We start from the raw sequence: 21,727 nt of genomic DNA on the forward strand, positions 1-21,727 counted from the left end.
AGCCAATCAGACTGCGCCACAGCCGTAAATCCCTTGTATCATTAACTTGGGGGCAGGCCGTCTGGGCCAACAGCAGCTGCTGTTACACATATTCTAACGGGGATTTTTTGGAGCGGGAGAGTGTCAAACTGAAAACTAGAAATCCCAGCATGTGGGGTCATGCTGACACCCCTCTGGGTCAACAGCCGAGCTGCACCCTTCAGATCTCTGCCACCTGAGCTACTGCAGGAAGCGACAGCAGTAGTAGGTTGTCATCCTCTGCATGGACCAGCACTAGCGGGGGACGGGACAAACACTCTGCCAGGGGGGTTCACATTTTTTGCTGACAGCAGAGGAAGGGTGAGACTCAGGACTCCTGGATTCCATGCCAGGCTCTGGAGGGGAGGGTCTATAGTGGGCACAGACACTTCTGCCCGTTTCTCCCAGATCAGATTTGACCCTCACAGCCCCACCCACTCCAACTTGTTCTCGGCCCAGGCCTGTCTCCCCCACCCCGCCCGGCTCCACGTCCCAGCCCCAGTCTTCCCCTTCCATCCAGCCACCCTCATAGGGGGAAGCCCCACAGTCACATCATACTGACCAGCACAAGGATTCCTCGGGCAGCAATTGTCCTCTGCGTTTTGTGGTCTCCACATAGATTTGAGAATCAGGCCATGCTGCCTCCTTTACAGCCAGCTGCATCGTCAAACCACCTCCCCCAGGCACCCCCTGCAAAACTTGCCCTCCGCTCATCCGCCCCAGCTGTCCTGACCCAACACAAGTTGGCTTTGGCTGCTCATCTTGCCGACCCCAGGGATCTCTCCAGGGATACTGCAGGTTTGGGTGATGAGTTTCGTATTAGTTGTGCGTGAGGTGCAGCTAATGTGCAGCGATCGCCGGGAGTGTGCCAGTTCCCAGGCAGAGAGCCTCTTCGTTAGTGCTCTGTCTCGCTGCTCCCCTCCCATCCCAGACTCCTTGTCCCAATCTGCACTGGAGAGCCAGGCTCCCGGCCTGCCCTCAGGCTGGCCACTACCCCAATCTCCGGAGGATCGATTGCAGGGCACGTCCTGCTCAGTCCCTGCAGCCCTGGGACAGAGCACGCTCAGTCACTCTGCGGGGACAGAGTATGCTCAGTGCATTCAGAATCATCAGAAGTTAGCAGCCAAACTCTAACAAGTCTCTACTGGGCACTTGCTGCCAAGATTTTTCAAAGGCTCGTAACTTGGCCAAATGTGGGTGTATTTTCAGGAGAGCAGCAAAAGGCCTCTCCCAGCCACCGGGGCTCCAAAGCTGGGGGATGCTAGAGCTTCTCACCCAAAGGTTATAAGCAGGTTTTTTTTAACATGGGCAAAATAATGTATTTTTCCGCCGATCTTCTTGGAAACATCTGGGCTGAAACTTTTCTGAACACGCAGCTCGAGGCAGATGCTGGAAAATTTCCACCCAAAAGCCCAACTTGAGCCAAAGCAGCTGCAAGCAGGCGCTGGGCAACTTTGAGGAGAGATGCTGCTACCGGCTCTGCCTGTGATAAAGAAGGGTGTGAGCCCGGTGTGGCTCGGTCTGATTCACCGCAGCGCATCTGCCCCAGGTGGAATTGAGCAGCGCACGTAGCCTTGCACGTTGGCAATAAAAGCCGTCGAGATAAAGGCTATCACGGAGAAATTAGATCAGGGTTCGAGGGCAACGCAAAGTGTTTCCCTGAACAGAGCAGGAACTCCCCTCCCCCGCCGAGTGCCAAGTCAGTGGGTTCTAAGTGGGGGAAGGGCCTGGCCCATGGCTGAAGGGGTAGGTGGGTGGGGGAGGGCAGTGGCTTTGAGCGTGGGCTGGTAGGTGGCTGGGGTGTGTGGTGGCTGGTGGGCTGGGGTCAATGTGTGATGTAGATGTGTGGTGGGGGGGGTAGGTGAGGAGTTGGCACGTGGGGGTGGGGTGGCTGGTTGTGGTGGCAGGGTAGGGGTAGGTGTGTGATGTGGGCGTGGAGATGTCTGGTTGTAGTGGCTGGTGATAGGTGTGAGGTTGGGGGGTGAGTGGCTGGGGTTGTGGTGGGTGGTTGTGGTGGCTGGTAGTAGGTGAGGGAGTTGGGGGTGTTGGGATTGATGTGTAGTTGGGGTGTGAGTGGCTGGGGGTGGAGTGGCTGGTTGTGGTGGCTGGGTGTAGGTGTGAGGCTGGGGGTGCACAGTGTGAGGGTGGGGTGGGTGGTTGTGGTGGCTGGGGGTAGGTGTGGGGCTGGGGGTGCGCAATGTGGGGGTGGAGTGTGTGGTTGTGGTGGCTGAGGGTAGGTGTGGGGCTGGGGGTGCGCAGTGTGGGGGTGGGGGGTGTGGTTGTGGTGCCTGGGGGTAGGTGTGGGGGTGGGGGGTGTGGTTGTGGTGGCTGGGGGTAGGTGTGGGGCTGGGGGTGCGCAGTGTGAGGGGGGGTGGGTGGTTGTGGTGGCTGGGGGTAGGTGTGGGGCTGGGGGTGCGCAGTGTGGGGGTGGGTGTGTGGTTGTGGTGGCTGGGGGTAGGTGTGAGGCTGGGGGTGCGCAGTGTGGAGGTGGGGGTGGTGGTTGTGGTGCCTGGGGGTAGGTGTGGGGGTGGGGGGTGTGGTTGTGGTGGCTGGGGGTAGGTGTGGGGCTGGGGGTGCGCAGTGTGGGGGTGGGGTGGGTGGTTGTGGTGGCTGGGGGTAGGTGTGGGGCCGGGCGTGTGCACTGTGTGTGTGGGGGTGAGTGGCTGGGGGTGAGTTGTCTGGTTGTAGTGGCTGTGGGGGGTTGGTGTACAGCTGGCAGCTCCCCACACTGCTGAGGGATCCAGCGGCTGAGTCCCCGGGCGCTTCTCCCCTCTGGTGTCTGTGCAGAGCCCCAGCCCGGCGTCTCGTGGGGTCCCCTGCACATGCACGGTGTGCGAGCCATCTGACCTGATTGCACAGAGCACATGGGCCCCTGCGCTGACCATCAGCCTCCCCGGTGGCCGAGCACCGTCTTGCAGAATGTCCTGGGGCCCCCGGAGCACCTAGCCAGATGCTTTGCACAGAGCCTAGCCTGTCATTGCTCTTCACTTAACAGCGAACCAGAGAGATCACCTGAACCTGCCTCACACAGGGCCCCACCTTGCCCCCCTTCCCTGGGCAGTGCGGGGGGGCCAGCTGTGACGCCCCTCCCCATCCAGCTCCTGCACTCAGCTTGGGCAGGGGAGAATGGCTGAAGAGATGGAGGCCCTCCAGGCCCTGCCACCCCAGGACAGTCCCCACAGACGTCCTCCTCTTGCAACCCGGCTCCACAGTTGCATTGCAAAGGGCGAGCACTTAAGTCAACGACTCTCTTTCGTTAGCCCTTTGCCACCAGCCTTGGGGGTCTCCATAGGTTTGCCAGCTTTCTACTTGCACAAAACTAAACATCCTTGGGCCAGGAGGTCACCTGATCTCTTTGTTCACCTTTAGCTATCCCTATTCGGAGGGTGGAATGGCGATCAGGGCTGGGGGTTTGGGCATGGGACAAGGTCGGGGTGCAGGCGCCGGGTGGCGGTTACCTCAGGCAGCTCCCGGAAGCAGTCCCTTCCCGCCACCCCGCCCCCTGTGGGGGCAGCGCTTGGGGTGGGGGCAGCATGCGGAGCCCCCTGGCTGCCCCTATGCACAGGAGCCGGAGTGGGGACATGCCGCTGCTTCTGGGAGCCACGCAGAGCCACGGCAGTCAGGAAGCCTGCTTTAGACCCGCCGCTGACCAGAGCCGCCAGGGTCCCTTTTCGACCAGGCATTCGGGTCAAAAACTGGACACCTGGCAACCCTAGATCCCCATCCAACATGGAGCCCCCTGCCCCACATTCCCAACAGGGTTTGCAGCTTTGGGGAGTCCACATAATGTGTTCACAATGGCCCCCGTACAGGTCTGGGGCTGGGGGGATGGTTTGTTGTACGGTGTGTGCGGCTATGGGGGGTTGGTTTGTTGTATGGTGGGTGGGTGTGGGGCTGTGGTGGGACCATGTTGGAGGGTGGGGGTTGGTTGCCCTCTTGCCCAGGGCTGGTGCTGGTCTATGGTTCATGCCCCTCCTTGGGTGTGATGCACTGGGCCCCCCCATGTCAGCAGGGCCAGATTAGGACATTCTGAGGCCCTAAACTATGTCAAGTGAGAAGGCCCATACTATTAAAAAATATATATATATTATTTTCACAGAAAGGACATTGAATATATAAACACGAACGCTTTATAGTAGCATATATACAAAGGCGAAACTGTAAAAATAGAATAATAATCAAACTAAAACACGTCTTGCAGTATTCCTGTTTGCATTATAAAATAGTTTCAAATTAACATATTTTCATCTATAATTTCTTAATTAGTAGATATGAAAACTTTATAGCTACAGCAACACAAAAGCAGTTACAGTTACACAGACCAGCTTACTTAATGGAGGCAGGACAACCTGCAGTATGTCTGTCTGCACATCACATTCATTTTAATACTGACTGTCACGGAGTCCCCGGGCGATGCTCTGGAACTGCTCCCCACAAAGACAGTCAGGACTTTGCGGAGCCTCCTCTCCCTTGGAGCAGACTGTCTTCAGGGCAAGAAGCTCACACGGCTTTACCTCCTGGGTCTGACCTTGAAGCATTCAGCATATGCCCCTCCGTGCGCTTCCCACAGCAAGTCCACCCGGCGGGGTCCTGGGGAAGCCAGAGGGTCCTGAACGCACCCCCACTTCGCAGTCAGATGTGACTCTTAGCCAGCCAGTAAAGCAGAGGTTTATTAGATGACAGGAACATGGTCTAAAACAGAGCTTGTAGGTACAGAGAACGGGACCCCTCAGCCGGGTCCATTCTGGGGCCCAGCGAGCCAGACAACCCCGTCTGCCCTCACTTCCCATCCCCAGCCAGCTCCAAACTGAAAACCCCCTCCAGCCCCTCCTTTCTGTCCTTTGTCTCTTTCCCGGGCCAGGAGGTCACCTAATCTCTTTGTTCACCTTTAGCTATCCCCTTGGAGGGGGAAGGGCCCCGGCCATTTGTTGCTAGGAGACAGATTGTCGGCCATTTATGCACACTGGAGACTTAAGAAATGCATAGGGGAAACTGAGGCACCCACACAGTATTCAGAGGAAACATTAAGAACAGTCCCACTTCGTCACATCTCGCCCCCCTTCGAGACTGAACTGAGCGAGGTCACTTTAGCTGGTGACCTGGGGAAGTTCGAACCCACCAACGTTCCCATGGATGCCCCAGCACCTCTCCCATTCCTGCGTGGGAGTTACACCAGGACATTCCAGTTTCACACCCTCCCGTGGGTCTGTTGTGCTTGATGGCGCTTGCAGGCTGCATGTGGGAAGGTTTATGCAGCCCGTGCCCTTTTGCAACCCCAATACCCCTGGGGTTTAAACTGGGATTGGGTCTTTTCCCAGCACTCCAGTTTGGAGGGCTGCAATTCAGGCAATTCAGGCTCCCGGGGCAGCAGTTTCTTGCTCAGGTACCCGATAGGGTGTCTCCTCCCCTCAGCATTGGCTTGCATCAGCACCGTGCTCAGCCTTGCATCGGTGAACACTGCAAAAGGCTTGGCAAACTCTGGGTTTACCAGATTTACCGGGCCCTGGATTAGAGCCTCCTTAAGTATACAGAGAGCCCTCTGGCACTGCTCAGTCCAGACCACCTTGTCTGGCTTACCTCTCTCACATAGCTCAGGGATGGGGGCAGCTAGGGAGCTAACGTGAGGTACAAACCTCCAGTAGCCCCCCGCCTTCCTGATAAAGGCCTGGACTTGTTTCTTGGTCTGGGGAATGGGCCAATTTCTGATCATCTCCACCTTGCACTTTTCAGCTTTTACCATCAATCCTGTCTCCTGGAGGCAGCCCAGCCCCCTCTTCACCTGGGACACATGTTCCTCCCAGGTCTGGCTAAAGACACAGGTCATCGATGTACGCCAGGGCCAAGTTCCCCATCCCCCTCAGCTTGGCTAGAATCTCCCCAGGTCTAGGCATGGGGTAGGCATCGGACACAGTGATGGCTTTAAGCTTCCGATAGTCCCCACAGAACCACATCCTGTCTCCCTTGGGGACCAGCCCCACGGGTGAGGCCCGTGGGCTGTTCAACAGCTGGATCACATCTAAATCCAGCATGTCCTTGACCTCTCTCTCCAGGTTCTGGGCTGCTTTTCCAGTGACTCTGAATGGGGAACACCTGATGGGGAGATTGGCTCCCACCTCAGGGAAGAGATCCACCAGGTGGTCTTCCCCCTTCACCTCCCAATCCTCCCCTTCCAGATCCAGGGGTCCCCTCACTTTCCTCCCATACAGCAGCTCAAACAGGAAGAACCCTGTGGATTCCTGGCGCACCACCAGCTGCCTCCCGATTCCCCATAGTTTTACTTCCCCTTGGGGAGCCCATTCCTGGTACAGGAATCCGTTCTCCCACAGGACTCTGTCCCTGCAGCCTTCCCCAGCGCTGTGGCCAGCAAGTTCCCTTAGCTTTTCCAAGGAGGGATCCTTCCACAGCTCGGTCTGAAATTCAGCTGCTGGGGAAGGGAGTGGGACCTGTTCCCTCTCGCTGGCTGGGCCTGGGGTCACAGCCCCTCTGAACCCTGTCCCTGGTAGCTTCCTCCCTGCTGTGTAATCACTTCCCAGCAGCACCTCTGGACCAGGCAAACCTGGTTGGCAGCAGACCTGCCCTGCCTGTGTTCCCCCCACCCAGCTGGGGTCTCAGCTCCCACCATGCTCTGCGCTGCCCTTGCTGTCCCAGTGGGGCAGGCAGGGAGCTCTCTGCTCTGGTCACAGCATCAGAGCCAGCGTGAGCCCCCTCTCTGGTGTGCAGGGGGGCGGGGAGCATCTCTCTGTCCCACTCAGCCCCAGGGGTCTGGTTACAGGTAGGCAGGTATCCTGAGCCCAGCAGCCCCTCCCTCCTGCCAGCCAGGTCATTTGCATTTTCACTGATCATCTCCATCTTAGCCAATTGGTTCCCTGGATTCATTCTTGATATATTTCAGTTGCAAAAATGACCTCTCGCCTGAGCAGTTTGTTACCCTTGGACTAAAAAAAGCTGCAAAATCGCTTCCAAAAACCAGTAAAAAATTTAATTTTATATTATAAATATTGAGATTTATATATCTAAACAACAACAAATAATATCTTTATTAATATAGATATATGCCTAAAACCTGTTATTTTACCAGGATATTTCTGTGAAAGTTAGTGCTATTTTGTCTATGTTCTCACAGGAAAACGAGAGGATATATCATTTTTTTTACACCATGAATAAGGAAAATTATCCTTCTTTTCATATGAATAAATTAAAAAAACATTTGATTAATTTTGTTATTACAAAGTTTATCCAGACGCTCTATAAAATATATTTACAAATGTTTATTCTGATTAATTTTCGCTATGAAACAATGAATTGTTGGGATTTTTCTTTTGCCATACTATAAAAATACAATGTATTATGCATATGATATGTGATTTAGAAGTCTATATATGAATTTTTACATAACATACTACCTATAAGAAAATATCTTGTGTACTCCAAACCCGCTGAGCAGAATATCCCAGTCTTTTTTCTAGGCAGATCTCTCTCTTCGCGTTCACTTCTCTATCCTCTGTCTCCCCCAGGACCACTAATTAATCTTGAGTAAACACCTCGGACACACAAAGTGACAACACGCTATATGCGTGAAAGAGAAAGAATTTACCAGAAAAAAAGACTGGTAATCTCTAGCCAGGCATTGAGAAAGTGAGGAAAAACTAGCCTATATTCAAGCAAATATAATGAATATTTAATAGTCTATAAATCATATATGCACATAGTTTGAAATAACTTGCTCATCAAGTGCTCAGAATATTTTGATATATATGTATATCTGCCTTCACTTCTCTCAAAACCCTCTATTTATCCTTTCATCAGCACTATCTGATGTTTATTGGGAAGGTTCCCAAAACTGATGGAGGGAAGCCAACCCAAATTTATCCTCCTCAAGATCCACTTGACCATAGTCCATAAGACGATCACCTGCAAACTCAGTCACGTGAAGCCTGGATAGCACATGGAGCAGCAAGTGGCGTGCGCACTAAAACACACAATGGTCCGTATGTACAGATCAGAAGAGGAACAAACACACTAACGTTTAAGAAAATGAAGAAAAACAGGAGCGAAGACACTATATGACTGAGCGTGCAGGACCATAAACAAAAGATGGCGGCCTTCTGGCTCTCACCAGCCAAGGGGGATGCTCTACGTGATGTCACTCCTAGGACGAGTCCCATACGAGTATGAGCTTAGCAGGATTGCTACACGACACTGCTGTCTCCAATCTCACATTTTTCCTGATTTTATCGGCAGTGAGATTATTTATTTATTTAAATAAGTTCTGAAGGCACGGTCAGAATTTCACCCGTAGCAGCTGGCCAACAAAACGCTGCCTTAGGAGACTGATAGCAGACTTACGTATAGAAATACTAATTTTACAAGTGCAGTTATGGCATTTTTCTCAGCCCTGGCCTCCCGCCTGTCAGTAATGAACCATTAGTGAAGGGTGAGGGTAAGGTAAGGGTATTTGTACCAGATATGTAAATTTGTGTCATATTTGCATGAAAATGTCTGTATTTAGAGAGAATCTTCTTTCCCCCATCTCTCCTTTAGTTATCAAGCGATTTTGAGAAAATTGGAAATGGAGTCAGGTTTTTCTTGTTTCGAGGTCCCAAGCTGTAGTTTAGTTAGTTTATTTGTTAATCTGGCGCTGCGTGTCAGGGACTGTGGGTGCCCTCTGCCCCATCCCGTTATCGCCCGGCTAACCGACGCCTACGGCCTTGGATCACAGTCCCAGGCCCCAATAAGGCTGATGCAGCAGCAGATACGGGGAGCCTGGTCGATGTGCCAAGGACACCTGCTTGCTCTGTCAGGCAGCCTGTGAACGTACAGGCAAGGGCCCTGGGCAATCCTGACCCCACCCTGCTATTCCCCAGGCAACCCTGACTCCACCCTCCCGTTCCCAAGGTAACAGGACCCCATCCTCCTGTCCCCCAGGTAAGAGGACCCCACGCGACTCCAACCCCACCTTTGTGCCCCCAGCAGGGCCAGCTCTAACTTTTTTGCCACCCCAAGCAAAAAAAAAAAAAAAAAAAAGAGTGCCATCCTCCATAGTGCCGCCATAACACACCCCCTCAGCACCGCACCGCCACCCCCGCCGCAGAGCGCCGCACCGCCAAACCCCCCCACCGACCTCCCCCAGCCCCCCACGGAGCACCACGCCGCCGAACCCTCCCAGCCCCCCGCGCTGCCAAATACACCAGCCCCCCGCGGAGCACCACTGAACCCGCCAGCTGAAACCCCCCGCGGAGTGCCGCTGAACCTCACAACCCCCCACGGAGCGCCACAGAACCCCACAGCCCCCCGTGGCGCTCCTGAACACCCCCCCCCCGCGGAACGCCACGCAGCCGAACCCTCCCGCCCCCACACACACCTCCCACTGAGTGCCACTAAACACCCCCACCATCGAGCTGCGCTGCCGAACACACACCCCCCCCGCGGAGCGCCCCACCGCACCGTCACCCCCCCCAGAGCGCCGCTGCCAAATCCCCCCCCAGCCACCAAAACAAAAACAACCCACCCCACCCCCAGCACCGCCCGACCGAATCCCCCCCCCCAAAATCAAAAAACCCTGAGCGCCCCCGCCAAACCCAATATTGGCCACCCCTTACCAGGCGCCTCCCCAAGCACGTACTTGGTCTGCGGGTGCCTGGAGCCGGCCCTGGCCCCCAGCACACTTGGCCCCTCTCCCCCGCGAGACCCATTGATGTCTGGGATCTACCAGTCACCCCAAACTGCAATATGGACTCAGAAACCCCCATAGATCGTCCAAGCCCTGGTGTCTGGGGCTGTTAAGCCCTGCTCAGCGCTTGCAGCAGAGTGCCCCCAGCCTGAGCCCTGGGGCGCATGGGGCTGAGCCAGGCCATGAAGCCAGCATACCCCTGGCACAGGCAGGGACTTTCCCTTGGCAGGGAGAGGGCCCCGGAGGATGCTCACAGTTGGTGAGAAGTATCAGAGGGGTAGCCATGTTAGTCTGGATCTGTAAAAAGCGAGAGAGTCCTGTGGCACCTTATAGACTAACAGACATATTGGAGCATAAGCTTTCGGGGGTGAATGCCCACTTTGTCAGACGCATGGCAGTTGGTGAGCTGGCTCCTGCCCCCCTGGACACCCCTGGGCAGGGCCCAGTTCCAGGCTGCAGTTGTACTGGCCACCCCAGGGAGTCACTCTGACCACAAAATCCCCAGCAAGACAGTGCCTTCACCTTGATCCCCAGCGAGGAACAAGGCCCGGGGCCTGCTCAGGACATGGAGCGCCTGCTGGGATCCCAGACGGGTGCCCCCAGCCTCTCCGCCTAAACCAGGAGTGAAATAACTAGGCAACATGGCCCTGGGGCATTAGCCCATCCTATGCCCATGGGCCCTGTAGGCATGGATTGATGCATGACTGGGGCCCTGTCGGCGTGGCTGGGGGCAGGCAGCAATAATTTCCCTAAGAGCAGCATGGCTGGGGGGCATAAAGGCCAGGCAGGGCAGACGGAGCATCCCGTCTAAACTCCACAGAACACCCCCCGTCTCTGTAACCGTTAGAGGTACCCACTTGTCCCGGGGGAGCGTGGGACGCGCACTTTCAACGCGGTAGGAACAACCCCTGCCTGAGCCAGAGAACTGAAAGGTTCAATGCCCTGATTTCCCCAAGAAATTCAGCTCAGCTCCAGCTCCCCCAGGCCCGCTGTATTGGGGGTGATGGCACTGACCGGCCCAGGGGAGATACAAGCACCTGATGTGTTTCTGACTTTGAAAGGAGAAGAGAACTTGCTTGAAAAGGTGTGTGTGTGTGTGGGGGGGGGGGGGGCATTCTCTGTGGCCACACAGAAACACAATCCTTGGCTGTAACTAAACGTGGAATCCTACCCCTATGGCTCATGGCTGCCTCCTACTGGAGGCTGCCACAACCAGCTGAGGACTTGAGAGTCCCAAGGCTGAGTGTTGGCTCCTTTGCCACCCCCGACACCAGGGCATGAAACCCGAGGCCACCGTGCAAAGTGGGTTTGCCAAAGCCCCCAGTGACGTGTGCTGCTGGACACGGCCACAGCAGTGTCCCCTGGAGGGGCCAGCATGCACCTGGGGTTTGAACTGAGCCAGACTCCAGGCATGTCCCCCCGGGAGCCAGACACGGTTCCACCCCCTACAGCAGCCCGTGGGATGAGCATTGGCACTCTTAGCTAGGCAGAGGGGCCAGCACTGCACCAGGCCTGGCTAGACACCCCCCACGCCCCAACATTCACATCCAGCCCCCACCCATCCAGCCCAGCATCCCACCCAGAGCAGGCCAGGGGTGAGAGGACGGAGCAGTTCCCCCTCCTCCAGGCTGCTCAGAGCACCCCCCACCTGTGTCCTGGCCGGTGCCTCCATGGGAGCAGGGGGCAGCCCAGCCCCAGGAGAGAGACCCAACCATGTGGAGCCAGCACTGAGTTTTATTGGGGTCAGCTGCCGTCTGCAACCCTTTGGCCCCAGCCCCCCCTCCCCACAGCCACACTCAGGCGCCTGGGGCCTGGCACTGGGGCGTGGCTGACGCCAGCAGCAGGAAATGCCCACGCCTAGCCACAGGTGCCCCATAAGACCCCTGTTCAGACAGCAGAGCCAAGCAGGGGCAGCAGGGCGCAGGGGGCAGCGTTTGTCTCCTCTTGGCCCAGCGGGGGAATCGGCCCCAGCCACACGGGACATTGTCCATTCTGAGTCCAGCCAGGTGCTGTCGCTGACGGCTCAGGACGTCTTCCCCTTGTTAGCTGGGCGCCGGGGTCTCCTCCCCATGTACTGGAAGCTCCGCAGAGGGTTGCGCCCCCCCCGGGCCTAGGAGAGAAGCAGCGGGGGTTAGGGGCAGCAGTTGGGAGGGCTCCACCTCCCTCCCCCCACCGGCTGCCTCCCCTGCATTGGGGCCCCATACCTAGGCAATGCAGTGGGGCTGGCTCCCCAGTGACCCCTGCTGGCCGGATGCGGCTCTGCCTCACTGGATCAAGAAGAACGTGGGCTGTTGCGACCCACTGGCTCCCAGAATCTCCCGCTGTCTTGGGTCCCCCCCGAATACTCCCCCACCCTCTACAATGTGGGTCTGACCCCCCCCGTCCAGCACATGGTGGTGCCAGCTACCGAGCCCCTAGGATAAGGCCCCCTGGGGTTGGGTGGGTACCATCACAGCCCCTCCCGCTCCTGGGCCCTCTGCCTTGGCCTCAGCTCCATGCTGGGGACTGGAGGCTTTGTGAGGAACCCCGCCTCCAGCCATCACCCCCACCCTCCCCCAGCCATCAGTGCTCTGGGGTTCGGAGAGGAGCCCAGCCCAGGCACCCACCTGGAAGCCCCCCCTGGGGCGGCTGCTGCTGGGGACCAAGTGTTTCCGTCGCTTGCGCTTGTTGAGCAGGGGCTGGGCAATGGCGCGCAGAGTGGGGGGCACTGCCAGGGGAGAAGACAGGTCAGGAGCTGCGGCTGGGGCTGGCTGGGCCCTGAACCTGGGACTCCCTGCCCCACCCAGCGAGGCCAGGACAGAGCTGGAGGAACCCAACACCCTGGATATCCCTCCTGCAGGGCCAGGCCCCCCAAATCCTGCCCCAAACTGGCAGGAGACTGTGCCCTGGGGCTAACAGCCCCTGCGCCCCACCCCAGATGGGCTGCGACTCGGTGACTGGTCCCTGTATAACCAGCTCCCATGCCCCATCCCAGAGGAGCCGGGTCTCAGTGCCAGGTAAGGGGTCATTGTATAACCAGCCCCCGCACCCTGCCCCACAGAAGCGCATCTCAGCGCCGGACAAGGGGGCTCTATAAAGGGTCTGGAGGACCTTTGGGATCATGCTGGGTGAAAGGCGCTAGAGAGGCAACAAGGGACCCCAGAAGTGCCCCTGTCCCTGCTCCCGTCCCTCCCCCGCAGCTGGAAGTCTGCGAGCCCAGCCCTGGCGGGTGGCACTGACCCAGGTACTCAGGCACGTTGCGCAGGTGCGGTTTGATGATGGCCGGGTGCAGGGGCCGGTCGTGGCGCAGCAGCCGCAGGTCGTGGGGATTGTCCTCGAAGTACGTCTGGGGGGAGGGGGAGGGTTGAGCCCAGACCCAGCTGCAGAGAGACAGGGCCCCTCTGAACTGCCCCCCACCCCCCACCAGCCTGCCCCGTGGTTCAGTGCCCCCTGCCCAGAGCCCATCACAGGAGTCAGTGCCCCCCCCAAGGGTTCCATGCCCCCCTGCAGCTCACCCCGCCCCCGGGGTTCCGTGCCCCCAGCCCCCACACACCCCCAATGCCTGTTCCCTTCAGCAGGAGTCACGCTCGGGTCCTGCCCCACCCCATGTAGGGCCAGGCCCCCACTCCCCAGGCCAGAGACAAGGCCATGCCTAGGCATGCCCCACTGCAGCCAGCCCATCTGTGCGCACTGGGGAGCCAATCCCCCAGGGCAGTAGGGTTCACTCCCTGCAGAGGGAGGGGCCGCACTCAGCTTTGTTCCCAGCCCCCTCACTGCTGCCCCCCACCTTCAGCTTCTCCGAGTTGAGTAGCTCCTCCTTGATCTCCCGCAGCCGCGCCTCCTTGATGGCCTGCTTGGTGACGGAGCGCATGGCATCCTGGGGAGGGAGGTTAGAGCGGGGAGGTCAGAGCCCCCTGCACAGACAGGGCCAGAACTCGGCCCCCCAGGCCCCAGCACGTCCCTCCCCCACGGCTCCTGCCCTCCGGTGGAACTTCAACCCCATAGGCCCTGGCAACTCCCCCAACTCCCCCAGGGCCTGGCACCTGCTCCAAGCACCCCCGCTCTGGGCAAGCTGCCTTGGGCCCCACTGTCCCTTCCCCAGCGCTGAATGGGGAGGGTCCCCCAGGTGCTGGGGACCCAGGGGGAGGGAAGGGGTGTTTCCCACCCGGCCCCTGGCTACTTGGCAGACTGGGCGCTGTTTTGGGTTGGTAGCTTTGCCCGTGCCCATCTCCCGCCCGCCTGCCCCCCTCCACTGACCCGGCATCTGTAGCGGAGCCCCTCGACTTCCTCCATCCGGAACTGGTAGGGGCGCAGCACAGGCTCGGTGCTCTCTGTGGGGACAGAAGGGGCCTGTCAGGGCCAGGGACCTCGGCACCATGGCCCAGGAGGGGACCCGCAGCCCCCACATCCTGAGGAGTGGGGGCGGGGCTGGGGCAGGACACAACCTGTGCAGGAGATACAGGGAACCCCCTCTTCCACACAGCCCCCACCACACTGGCTGTGCCTTCCCCAAGAATGGCTCAAACCCTTTCCCAGCCAGGCAGTCAGTCAAGCCGTGTGCCCAGATCTCCCCACCCCCATTGGACCCCAGCCCCACTCACTGACCTCCTGCGAGAGCCTCCTCAATCTCGGCCAGCAGGGGGCACTCTGGGTGTGTCACGAAAGTCAGGGCTGTGCCGGGGTTGTCAGCACGGGCCGTCCTGCAGGGGGCAGAGGGGAGAGCGTTGGGGGCAGGCGGGATTGGCAGAGGGCGTTCTCCTGCCATGCCTGGGACTCAGCAGCTTCCACCTGCCCTGCTGCGCAGAGGAGCCCTACCGCCCGCCCTGCCCCCCCAGACCCATGGGTGGGCAATTGGCCCCAGGGGCTGGGACCCGGCCGTGGAAGGTACCGAGGCCAGGCCAGGGCTGTGCCCTCCCCATGGCACTGTCCCGGATTGGGCCTGATTAGCTGGGTGTCCTGGCTTCGCCGATGGGAGGGGGCAGGGCCTGGGTCACAGGAGACAGCCCCAGGGACTTCAAGAGGCCTCAGCGCTGGCTCCCATGTCCATGGGCCCACCTGATGTCCCCCCAACCCCACCTGACCCAAGAGCCTAGAGACAGAACCCCCTGACTTGGGGGCTGCTGCTGGCGTGGCCCCAGCAAGCTCGGTGCCAGCCAGGTGCCTTACACACGCGGACACTGCAGGGAGAGCCAGAGGAGCCCAGCCTGGTGCCTCTGGCTGGAGACCCAGGCATGGGGCAGTGCCCCTTGGGGACACCCTGGGGCTCCACAGCCAGCCAGCTGGGTGCTACCAGCCCATATGGACCAGAGCAGAACCTCCCACCCCTCCCCGCAGCCCGAGCCCCTACCTGCCGGCCCGGTGGATGTAGGACTCGACTGAGGGTGGCGGGTCGAAGTTGATGATGGTGGCGACATTCTGGAAGTCGATGCCCCGTGCCACGCCGTACTCTGGGTCTTTGCCCCTGCAGGGGAAGGGGACCTCAGGGCACAGGCAAACCCACCAGCCCGAGCCCCAGCCAGCCAAACCAGAGACCCAGGAGAGCAGCCAGCGCTGCCAGTGCAGGACAGCTCCCTAGAGCTCTTCTTCCAGGGCAGGGCTGGGATTGCAGGGAGCGAGGGGCCCCAGCAGAGCTGGAGGGAAGGGCTGGGGTTAGGAGTGAGGGGCCCCGGCAGAGCTGGGAGTGGGGGGTGGGGCCCCGGCAGGGGCAGGGGGAGGGGGGGGCGGGGCAGGGCTGGGGCTGGGATTGCAGGGGGCTGGGAGTGAGGGGCCCCGGCAGAACTGGGGGGGAGGGCGGAGGTGGGGCTGGGAGAAAAGGGCCCCAGCAGTGCTGAGGGGCTGGGAGCGAGGGGCCCCGGCAGAGCTGAGGGGCTGGCTGGGGGTGAGGGGCCCCGGCAGAGCCTGGGGGCGAGGCTCAGAATAAGGCAGGGGCAATATGGAGCAGTCAGGTGCCCCCTGCTGGTGACAGAGGCTGGCGCTGCCGGGCCTGGCTACCGCGGACACGGACCAAGTGCCTGGTTTCTGTTGCCAACGCCGGCCAGCCCGGGGGTCCTGATGGGTCCTTACTTCTCTGCCTTGGCGCCCTTCGCGCCCTTCCTCCTCTTGGCCCGCACCGTGGGCTCCGCCAGCACCTGCTCGTCGGTGGCGACGATGTAGTCGTAGAAGCCCCGGTTGAACTGGCTGATGATGTGGCACCTGGAGTCCAAGCAGAGGCGTCAGTGAGAGGCGCAGGGACCCGCCCTGGAGGGCGACAGGTGCTGCCCTCCCTTCTTGGGGGGCTTGCCCAGCACTATTGGGGTCCCCGTGGGTCCAGTGGCAGCTCGGGGCTGGCGAGTGCTAACCCTCAGTCAGGGCCTCTCCGCACGGCAGTGCTAGGGCCGGGCATTGCACGGTGTGTGTGGATCCACTGGGGATGAGGGAAGGCAGAATGCCCATCCCCTCCACATGGACAGCAGGGACCACCCCCCAATGGGCTGCCCTTCCCCACTCCCCAGGGGTCATTCCCAACCCCCCCAGGGCTCTTCCCCCCATGGACTGCATGGACCCCCCCTTCCCCCGAACTCTCCTGCCCCAATGGGTCACCCCTCCCCATCCCCAGGACTCCTCCCCCTCCCAGACTGCATGGACACCCCCCCCCCCCGCAATCTCTCTTGCCCCAATGGGTCACCCCTCCGACCCCCCAGGGCTCGTTCCTCCGCTCACCGGGACTGCACGGGCAGCTCGGCGTTGAGTACGCAGGCTGGGATGCTGAACTGCTCCAGGAAGAGCTTGAGGCGGTAGCCGCGCTCCACGGTGCTGACGAAGAGGATGGCCTTGCCCCGCACCAGCCCCAGCTTGAGCAGCGCGTAGAGCAGCAGGAACTTGTCCTCCTCACCTGCGCAGCGGATCTGGTACTGGCACAGCTGGGCCGCCTCCGGCAGCTGGGACTCCTGCAGCTTCAGGGTCACCTGCGAGCGGGGCGGGGCTTAGCGCTCAGCTCAAACCCCGCCCCTTGGGGAGGGGGCCTAGCCCCCACGCAGCAGTGGGGCTGGGGGATCTCATTCCCCCCTCCAATCCCAGGGACCCCAAGGATAACAGGCCAGGATGGTTCAGTGAGGAGCCCGCCCCAAGGCCGCAGAGCAGAGCTGCCCAGAGCCATGGGGGAAGACGCCGAACCCGCCGAGCTGCCCCCAGGTCCCCCCTTACCGGGTTGTGCAGCACGAGCTCCTTCAGCGCCTGCACCTCCTCGCTGAAGGTGGCCGACATCAGGAAGCTTTGGTAGATCTTGGGGAAGTGGCTGCCAAGGAACCAGAGACTAGCTCAGAGCCTCCCCCCGGCCCCGGAGCGACACCCCCCACGGGCTCCAGGAGAGGCTGGCCACCCTACTGCTGAGGGCTCTGTCCACAGCCCACATAAGAGGGGTATGATCCTCCCCACAACAGTAGTCACTGTCTCCCAGCCTTGAGCCTCAGCCAGGACAGGGGAGCCCTGGCTGGGCCTTATAGGCAGTATGGACCCTCAGGCGACAGGCAGCAAAGCAAATCTTCCCTCCCCAATCAACCCCACCCATTGGGTCCCCCCCCAGATCACTCCCTCTCCCGAATGGACCCTCCACCCTACCAGATCATACCTGCTCCCCAGGGCCCCCTTGCTCAGGCTGGGGGCAGGGCTGGCCAGCCCCAGCAGCTCACCATAGCAGGTTCTTCAGATCCTCCTCAAAGCCAAAGGAGAAGAGTAGGTCGGCCTCATCCAGGACCAGCACCTCCAGGGAGTGGCGCAAGCTCAGGCTGTGGCCCTGCAGGTGAGCCAGGACCCGTGAGGGCGTCCCCACCACCACATCCGGCTTCTCCATCAGGATGGGCCTGCCAGGGGCACAGAGCGGCGTGAGGGGCTGGGCCACACGGGGCCGGGGTCACCACCAGGCCAGATACACAGCGATCGCCAGCGCCTCCTACGTGGCGTGGGGGACCGGAACTATCCATGGTCGCACAGCAAGTCAGGGACAGCCAGGAAAAGAACCCAGGAGTCCTGCTCCTTGTCCCCTACCCCAAACACTAGCTCTTGCTGCCTTCCTGCAGGGTTCTAATACAGCAGCATTCCCCAGAGTGCAGCCAAGAGCCAGCCAGGGCACACACGCCCTCCCCCGGGCCGGGCCCCCCGCGCGCACACGCTCTCCCCTGGGCCGGGCCCCCGCTCTTACGGTTGCAAAGAAAATCTTGTAGCCCAGGATTCCAGTGCAACTGGGACAGCAGCTGCCTGGGTTTGCAGGGAGCCAGACAGGTCCCACTCCTTTCCCCAAGGACGACACAGCTCTCAAGGCCTGGCTGCTCCCCACAGCTGGTCAGAAGCAGCCGGCTCTTTGGCTCCATGGTGGACCGGGGTGCATCGGGTCCTGCGAGCGGCTGGCACTCGGGTCACAGGCTGCTCCCAGGGAGCGGGCAGCTTTGACCACTGACTATGAGTGGGCACCAGGCCCCCTAAGTTCCTATCTTCCCCCTCCCCAGCCCCCAGCCCACTCCCCCTCAAGTCTGCCCTAGCCCGCCCCTTCTCCCTGGGGCTCTCACCTCTGTGCAGACATGTCCACCTGCCCGGAGACATCGGCGACACGGACATCGCGGGAGCAGTACGCCGTCAGCTGCCGGATCATCTGCAGCACCTGCTGGCCCAGCTCCTTGGTGGGCACCAGGACCAGCCCACGCACTGCCTGCTCCGTCACCAAGGGGGACTGGAGGATAAGGGTCAGGGTCAGACACCAGCTGGGCATCCACGGCCTGCCATGCACTCAGTGGGATGTCCCGGGGTATCTCGCTGGAGAGGATACAATGCCTGTGCCCCAGGAATGGACACTGCCCCGAGCCAGGCACTGCCCCCATTCCAGGGCAGCCCCCGCCAGGCGTTACCATCTCCTGTTACACAGCAACGGTCTTGGGGCTCAAGAGGGCACCAAGCTGCTGGAGAGCCAGGTGCTGATCTGATGCACCAGGGCACCCAGGCTGCCCGCAGCAGAGACCGTCCCCGTCCCTCCACCCAGGGCACCTTGGCATGAGCAGCAAAAGGGGTCCATGCAGGCTGAGGGGCAGAAGGACCCAAGCTGCTCTCCCAGGGACTCAGGGTTCCCGCTGCCCAAGCCAGTGGGGCTCCTAACAGGATCAGGCCTGGACCCAGTGCAGTGAGGAGCTCCCCCAAGAAGGGGGCCCTGCCCGAGCCATTAGTTGTGCCCCCTGCCTAAGCCAGTGGGGTTCCTAACAGGATCAGGCCTGGACCCAGTGCAGTGAGGGGCTTCCCCAAGAAGGGAGCCCTGCCCGAGCCGTTAGTTGTGCCCCCAGGGACAGACGTACCATCTTCACTTGGAGCAAGTGCTGGAGGAGGGGAATGGCATAGGCGGCCGTCTTCCCAGAGCCAGTCCTAGCCCGGGCCAGCAGGTCCTTGCCCTCCAGGGCCAGCGGAATGGCCTTCTCCTGGATCAGTGTGGGCTTGGCCCAGCCCAGCTCAGCGATGGCCTGCGGGGATGAATGGAGGGAGCCTGGTAGGAACCCCAGAGAGCAACCAAAGCATCTGGGGCACAACGGGGGGGGGGAGGGGAGGGGAGGAGGTGGCGCTGCAGGGCCCTTCCAGCCCCTCGGTCGTCTCAGACTAGAGCGCTCAGTGCCCTGGGCTCTTCCCACTGGGGGGGTGGGAGGGCACGCAAGTAGCCAGGCTCTATGCCCAAGTCTTAAGGCCCCCACCACAGCCAGCAGCTGGCAGCCGAGATCGCACGGAGCTTTACCAAGGGGATGAATTTCACCCCAGCCCCATCACCCCATGCCATAGAGCAGGGGACGCGCCCCCAGCTCCACACACCTGGGTGGCAGGGCCAGGAACAGAACCCCAGCACCCTGACAGCCAGGCCAGCACTCTAGCCACTAGGCCATGCTCCCCACAGCACAGCTGGGGGGGATGCCAAGAAGAGCGGGGGGGTCACATCATCACCCACCCTGGGCTGCAGCTGGGCATTGCCAGGGGACCCAGGCACCGAGAGGGATGCAATTGGTGGGACGCGCCTGGTCCCTCGCTGAGACACCCCCCACGGACACAGGGAGGGCGGGGGTCTCCTGTGGCCTCTGTAGGGAGAAGGGCCTCCCGGCTTCGTGCCTCCCACCCTGCCCTGGGGGCGGCACAGGCTGGACCCCATGGTCCTCTCCTGGCTCTGGGAGGGGCTAGGGATTGGGGGGGGGGGCAGGACTCCTGGGTTCCCTCCCCAGCCCAGGGGTGTCGGGAGGGGGCGGGTCCGGGGGCAATCTAGTGATTGGGGGGGGGAGCCAGGACTCCTGAGTTCCCCCCCCCCGGCCCGGGGCCGGTACCTGCAGCAGCCGCCCATCCAGCCCCATGTGCGCGAAGCTCGGCTCCGGCTCCATCTCCAGCCTACGCTGCCCGCCTGGCCGCCCCCGACTCAGGGCGCATGCGCCACTTGCAGCGCGGAAGCACCATAAAGGCGCAACCACGCGACTAGAGCGTCCCCCGTCTTCCGTCTGCTGCCCCCTGGGCAGGAGGTGAGTTCTGCACCCGGCGGGGGAGCCCCACCCTCACCCCCACCGCCCGCCAGCCCCTGCCTGGGGCGGGAGGGGGCAGGAGCAGAGCGCTAGCGAGGGCCCATTGGCCAGGGAGGGGGAGCCCCCTGCTCTGACCCCTGGCCCCCACTCCCCTCTCAGAGCCAAGGACAGAACCCAGGAGTCCTGCCTCCCCTGCTCTAACCACTAGACCCCCCCCCTCCCCAAGCTGGGATAGTGGGGCTTGGCCCTTCTTGGCCTCAGTCCCCAGAGCAGGGCTCAGGAGACAAAAGGGCCATTAATGACCTTTTGGCTCAAGCTTTGAGATCCAGGGATGCCGGGTTCCACCCACCTAGCTAGCCAGGGTGGCATCAAAGGCATCGCTACAAGCCAGGGGCCGCGCAGGGAGAAACCACAGGATGGTGGCTAGTTCTGACGCCTGGCTCCACCCCAGCCGCTCCCCGGGGCTGGTTCTGACCCAGCTGTCCCACCACCCCCGGGCCAGTTCCGATGCCCAGCTGCAGCACAGCAACTCTTCACTCCAGTGTTGCCAACTCTCAGCAGTCTGATGATACCTGATGTTTAATAAAGCACCTGCTCCTGGAGTCAGGTGATTGTGTAAGTTTCTACCAGTCATGTTGGTAGAGAAGAGCTGGGAAATCCCTTGCCTAGCAGCTCAGAGACATGAAGGCAAAGAAAAAGAACCAACTTAGAGCATTGTGGTTAAGCTGGGGCCAGATTCATGGTGTTTAGGCACCATGGGCTGACTCCACGTGGATCCAGGCCATTTTACAACTAGTTTACATGTATTGTGGCAGCACCCAAATGCCATTACAGATCAGGGTCCCCACTGTTTTATAGATTTCAAGGCCAGAAGGAACCAATGTGAGCAGCTATGCTGACCCCTGCATAACCCAGGCCCTAAAACTTCCCTGAATTAATTCATGTTTGAAGTAGAGCAGATCTTGTAGAAACACATCCAGTCTGTTTTTAAACATTGCCGGTGATGGAGAATGCACCACGAGCCTTGGGAAATTGTTCTAGTGGTTAATTACCCTCCCTATTCAAAATGTGCAACTTATTTCCAGTCTGAATTTGCCTAGCTTCAGCTTCCAGCCATTGCGCTGCTACACTTTACCCGCTAGACTGACAAGCCCCGCTGAATTTGTTCCCCATGTAGGTGCTTATAGACTATGATCCAATCACCCCTTAGCCTTCTCTTTGTTGAGCTAAATAGACTGAGCTCCTTGAGTCTCTCATTATGAAGCAGGTTTTCTAATCCTTTAATCATTGTCTTGGCTTTTCTCTGCCCCCGCTCCAATTAATCACCATCCTTCTTGAACTGTGGGCACCAGAACTGGGCACTGGATTCCAGCAGCGCTCACACCAGCGCCGGTTACAGAGATAAAATAAACTCTGTGCTCCAGATAATGTTTATGCATCCCAGGTTCACATTAGCTCTTTTGGCCCCAGTGTGTCACTGGGAGCTCATGTTCAGCTGACACCTCCACAAGTCCTTTTCAGTCACTGCTTCCCAGGATGAAGTCTCCTGTCATGT

General features: G+C 60.1%; 1 protein-coding gene across 1 annotated transcript; it reads right to left on the reverse strand.

Annotated features, from left to right (window-relative positions):
• Nucleotides 1-11,404: 11,404 nt before the first annotated feature.
• Nucleotides 11,405-20,144, reverse strand: DDX56 (DEAD-box helicase 56). Its single transcript, XM_008171918.4, has 14 exons — nucleotides 19,984-20,144; nucleotides 18,982-19,143; nucleotides 18,208-18,368; nucleotides 17,335-17,505; nucleotides 16,850-16,940; nucleotides 16,367-16,611; nucleotides 15,731-15,859; nucleotides 15,015-15,128; nucleotides 14,273-14,367; nucleotides 13,925-13,998; nucleotides 13,455-13,544; nucleotides 12,908-13,013; nucleotides 12,295-12,395; nucleotides 11,405-11,798 (listed from the first exon to the last, which is right to left on the reverse strand). Exons 1-14 carry the CDS (start codon nucleotides 20,035-20,037, stop codon nucleotides 11,712-11,714), a joined length of 1,680 nt encoding a protein of 559 aa, XP_008170140.2. The 5' UTR covers nucleotides 20,038-20,144; the 3' UTR covers nucleotides 11,405-11,711.
• Between the last annotated feature and the right edge of the window lie 1,583 nt (nucleotides 20,145-21,727).

This window comes from Chrysemys picta, chromosome 2 (assembly GCF_011386835.1).
Source record: "Chrysemys picta bellii isolate R12L10 chromosome 2, ASM1138683v2, whole genome shotgun sequence".
In the NCBI taxonomy this organism is placed as follows: domain Eukaryota; kingdom Metazoa; phylum Chordata; order Testudines; family Emydidae; genus Chrysemys; species Chrysemys picta.